This window comes from Tympanuchus pallidicinctus, unplaced genomic scaffold (assembly GCF_026119805.1).
Source record: "Tympanuchus pallidicinctus isolate F22 unplaced genomic scaffold, pur_lepc_1.0 scaffold2, whole genome shotgun sequence".
NCBI lineage: Eukaryota > Metazoa > Chordata > Aves > Galliformes > Phasianidae > Tympanuchus > Tympanuchus pallidicinctus.
Window position 1 is genome coordinate 46,010,714 of NW_026294721.1, and position 5,271 is coordinate 46,015,984.

At 52.7% G+C, this 5,271-nt stretch overlaps 1 protein-coding gene across 1 annotated transcript; it reads right to left on the reverse strand.

The window, feature by feature from the left end:
- Positions 1–1,766: 1,766 nt before the first annotated feature.
- Positions 1,767–5,028, reverse strand: LOC128080592 (DNA translocase FtsK 1-like). Its single transcript, XM_052682965.1, has 4 exons — positions 4,843–5,028; positions 3,767–4,663; positions 2,590–3,433; positions 1,767–1,924 (listed from the first exon to the last, which is right to left on the reverse strand). The coding sequence occupies exons 1-3, from the start codon at positions 5,026–5,028 to the stop codon at positions 2,786–2,788; spliced, it is 1,731 nt and encodes a 576-aa protein (XP_052538925.1). The 3' UTR covers positions 1,767–1,924; positions 2,590–2,785.
- Positions 5,029–5,271: the final 243 nt, after the last annotated feature.

Sequence of the window (5,271 nt, forward strand, 5' to 3'; positions counted from 1 at the left end):
TGCCTATTTTGTTTTAATCAAGAGTGCAACACGTTCAGAAGTTGCATTACCATTATTCAGACTGTACAAATAAAGTTGTCTGCTTTTCTTTCTCACAAGATAGTATCCCTGAAAAATCAAACAATTTTTCTCAAGTAGCAAATTAAAAAAGGAGTTTAGCTACTTTAGAAAACTAACTCCAAATATTAATATTTCTTGACAGATTTGTCTTAGGATGGGTCCATATCAGTGCAAGTTCATCTGCAATGAACTCATGATGTAACTTTACAGTGAACTAGCATGCTAATGCACAAAGGTAAGATAAGCCAGACAATTAACTGCATTTCTAGTGAGAAGTGGTAGGAAAATTTTCTTCATAGCTCTTACATTTGTTGAACTTTCAATATGTTAGTGCCTTTGTGTGATGGTGAGTTTAAATTTTAGACCCCATAGTCTTTAGCAGTCTTTCCAGTGTTTTGTTAAACTTACTGTGAAGTTTTTTTTCCTCATATTTATGTGGAACCTCCTACATTTCAACTTGCATCCATTTCCTCTTGTCCTATGATTGGATGTCACTGAGAAGAAACCGGCTCAATCCTCCTAGCATTCAACCTTTAAGTATTTATGAACATTAATGAGGTCACCACTCAGTTTTCTCTTCCCCAGGCTAGAAAACCAAGTTCCCTCAGCCTATCCTCTTAACGGAGATGCTCCATTCCCATAATCATCTTTGTGATGCTGCACTGGAGAAGGGATCCTACAATTTACCTGGGGTTTCATCATCTCTCGCCTGTACTCTCTGTTACTCTACACCCTCTCCATTCTTCAACTCAGCCACCAGGCTGAGCAGATCATTTATCCATTTGCATCTGACACAGGTGTTGTCTCTGCTCTCCACTGCAAGTGCCAGACTCCCACCTGTTTGTGTGGGGCCTCTGTCTGAGTATGCACAGTTCTTGTAACAACAGCCCTTGACCACATAGCAACCATGGCTGGATCTCTGCAAGTATCAAGTCACTGCTTGTGACTTGAGGGTTGGGTCGGATCACTTAGGATGAGTACCCCTGATCTTTAGCCACTTAGAGCAATCACCTTCACCTTGTGTACTGGAGAAGGCTCAGCACACTGCCATGCAAGCTGCAGCCTGCAAGGCACACACTACACACTCCCCAATCACTCACCCTGTGCACTCTAGCAAGGCCTGGTAGCCTGCTCAAGGGAGGGCAGTGCTGGCTCTGCCCATGCTAGCTGAGCAGCCTGTCCACAAGCTGCAAGCTCCCCAGCACAGGCAAAGCATTCTTTGCTGGCTTCAGAAAGCTCCAGAGTTTTTTGTCACCCTTTTTGCTTTGGATCCCTTCCTCAGTGCAGTCGTTCCTGATCTGAAGCTGTCTCCACAGAAATCAACAAGACCAGATGCGTCACCCTGTTGCTGTAGGGGAGGTGCTCTATACCTGTGTTCATATTTGTGGCCCTCCTCTGGACCCTGTCCAGCAGCTCCACACGTCTCCTGTACAAAGCTGGATGCAGTACTCCAGATGGAGCCTCAGGAGGGCAGAGTAGAGAGCGAGAGGTGCCTTAGAGGGCCTCTCAGCCAGTTCTTCACAGGCCTCATGCACTCCCAGGCTGATCTGGTTTGCCCCTTCGCTAGCCAGAGATGGCACTCCAGTCACTGGCCCCACAGGCACAGGGACTGTCTGCTATTAAGAGCACACAGCACAAGCACACACAGGCACACAGCCGAGAGAAAGTTAATAAAAGATTTATTCAAAATTCCAAAATCCTTGAGTTGGCAGCAGCCATCTGCAGGGAGCTGCCTGGTGCCAGCAACCTCATGACTCTTCCTCCTGCTGTCCCTTGATGCAGCTTCAGGTGAAAGCCCTGCTCAGAGCCCAGAGCACCATCCTGGCAAAGGTGGACCATCAGCCTCACTGGCACCTAGAAGGACCTGAGAAGAGACATCAGCTTGTTGCCTTTGCTTCGGCAACCTCTGAATAATGTCCCGTCGTGAAGTGCTCAGACAGCCCCGGCCAAATCACACACTTTTATGACACCGATGTGGTGAGCGGCAAATGGCGTTTCTTGCAAGCAACACACTCTTCTTATAGTTGTCCCTTATATCACAGTGCTACCAATCACCCTTGCTACGGTTATCTATGCCCAATAGACATGTGGCATGTCTTGTCTTGCCATGTCTCATCATGGTTTCTCATGAGTCAAGGAGCCCCCGCAGAGGCTGATGACTGTTACAGCCCCCCTTTCACGTATTAACTAACCACGCAAGGGGCCCACACAGATTACGCCTGGTTACGCCTGGTGACCTTGACAGCCCCCGCTTTACGTATTTCGTTGACTACATCTCTAACTTGCGTATTTTGTTAACTACATCAGCTTTAGCACCGTCATCTGCAGTCTGGTTTGCTTCCAAAACGTGAAGGGACAGTCCTTAAGTTGACAGAGGCTATCTCCCATCCCTGAGACTCCACACCCTGACAAGCCCTGGCAGCCAGCCTGCTACAGCAGTGCTCAGCTTGCAAGGCTTCACCCCACCATGCACTCTCTGGACCCTGCCTCCATTTCAACCCCATGGCCAACCACGTGTGCCTTCCTTACCTTGTGCTGTTGAGTTCGCAGCTACACCAGAAGCCAAAGGCTTGGCCTCTGCCTCACGAGACTGGGCTCTAGACATGCTTGCTGGGATGTCGGTTGCCTCTGCTGCTCCGTTTTACTTAGGGCTGTCTTCTCAATTGTCCCACAGAAAAAAAGCATGGGCTTGTGGTCTCCCAAGTCATCTGGCAGTGAGCTGGGGCTAGGTATGCCTGCTATGAGCAGCCACAGAGGAAGCTGGACGATGGGCCTCTGCCTCACCAGATGGTGTTCTCACTGGCTTCCTGTGCTGCAGCATCTCGCTCAGGGGTATCCTCCAACTCTTCCTGACATCCCTCTCAACAACGTATTTGCACTTGCAAAGACTGCAGGACAAGTACACACGCACTCTCATAAGGGAGAGTGGCCTATAGCGCATGTACACGGCACCCGACATATTCTGAGAAGTCCCAGCCTCTTTGACACCATCATCTGCTGCCTGTTGTGCTGCGACAGAACATGAGGTGGAAGCCCCATCATCATCATCTCTTCTGCCCTCCTGAGCACTGGGACCTGGTGCCTCATCTGCAGGGCCACTTCCAGCCTCAGGGGCCGGCACCTGGGCAGTTCTTGTTCTCAGAGTGCGGGTGGGTGCGCCTTTCTGTGGACCTGCTGGTTTCTGTCTGGGTTTTGGTCTTGGGGCTACTGGATATCCACGATATGTCAACTGGAGTGACTTTTGTGTGGCATGTGCAGGCTGGAGTGGGGGTACAGGAACAACGAGAGATGCTCCAGAAGTTGACTGAGGCTGTCTCCCTTTCTTGGAGACACTGCTGGGGGCCTGTGCCTCCCTGAGCTCCAGCTTGTCCACCTGCAAGAGAAATGGAGGAGAAAAGCGAAGTTAGGAGGACCCTGTCTTTTCATACCATATGTATACCTGCTGGAAAGGCTTCCAGAAGGCCCTGCAAAGAGCCCCAAGGGTAGCCCTGAGCCCCCTGGTCACAGCTGCCCTGCTTCCTAGAGCTGCACAGGCTTTGTACATTGCACCCCTACACACAAGCCACCCCGTCTCCGCAGCCGCTGACACATCCTGGCAGCCGGCCCACTACACCAGGGCTCATCTTGGCAGGCTTCACTCCACCACACATGCTTCACAACCTGCCACTGTTTCACACCTGTTGCCAACCACATGTGCCTTGCTCACCTTGTCCTGAGGGTGCACAGACACAGCAGAAGCTGCAGGCTGGGCCTCTGCCTCGCCAGACGGTGTTCTCAGCGAGACTTCAGCTGCCTCTGCTGCAGCCTCTCTCTCAGGGGTGTCTTTCCTCTCTTCCTGTATGTCCTCCAGAACAACGTCTCGGGAAGCGCAAAGTAAGCAGGGTAAGAACATGTGCTGTTTCACCCAGGAGCGCATCTTCTTTTCAACATCCTTGGAAGACGGCATGCCCCGAGGAATACCCGCAGCTTCAGCACCATCATCCGCTGCCTGCTGTGCTGCGGTAGAAGCCCCATCAGCATCTCTTACGCCCTCTTGAGCACTGGGATCTGGTAGCACCTCATCTGCAGGGCCACTCCCAGCCTCAGGGACCGGCACTGGAGCGGTTGTTCTTGGTGCTCCCACAGTGCGGGTGGGTGGGCCTTGTTGTGGACGTGCCGGTTTCCAGCAAGGTTTTGGTCTTGCAGCGACTGGCTTCTGGCAAACTTCTGCCATTTTTGCAGCTACTGGACGCCTAAGATATGCCAACGCTAGCGACTTTGTTGTTTTATGTGCTGGTTGGAGGGGGGGCATAGGGACTAGCTTATCTGCCTCCCAGTTCTTGGCCCTCGCTGGCATATCCTGCTGCTGAGCATTGCCTGGAGGACATGGAACAAGTGGGGGCGGTCTGCAAGCTGTAGATCCCATAGAATAGTGACTGCTTCTTGGGGAATGCATGGAGGTTGGTGCTTGCAGAGGGGGCAATTTGTGAACTTCTGTACGTGCAGAAGCTGCATGCTGGGGTGCACCTGCCAGTGGCATTGCCTGCCTTGGCAAAGGTTGCTGTCTGCCCTCCCTGGAGTCACTGCTGTGGGGCGGTGCCTGCCTGAGCTTCTTCCTGTCCACCTGCAAGAGAAACAGAGCTAATTTAGAGGGGTCCTTTCCCTTTGTGCTCTACGTGTCTGTACTGGAAAGGCTCCCCCGAGGCTCTGCAGGGAGCCCTGGGGGCAGCACTCAGCTCCTCTTGCTGCCCTGCTCCCTGAACTCGGGAAGATGTTCTGCCCGGTTTCCCCAGGGCTCCCTACCTGTGCACTGTGACTCCCAGAGGCATGAGTGCTCTCCAGGTGGGGTAGTAACGGCAGATGAACCTCACGGAGGGATGATTCCTGGTTCCTGCTGCCTGGCAGCACAGCTTGCAGTGGCCTGCTGCCCACCTGTGGGAAGAAGGAGGTGTGTGGGATACAGCTGGCTCCATTGCCACCAGCATGCATCCCCAGCAGCGCCGACACTCCTGACTCCCATTAGGAGGCAGCTCCTGGACACAAACAGCCCGGCTGAGCTCAGTGTGCTGCTGGACACAGCATTGCTGGGCCTGCATGCACCTAGGCCAGCCTAGGAGCTGGCACATCCCCTGGAAATGCTCCGGGGCAGGAGGAGAGGTGCACTGGCCAGAGGCGCTCAGGGCCAGCCATGTCACCCAGCTACTTTGTTCCACACTATGGCTCTTTCGGTGC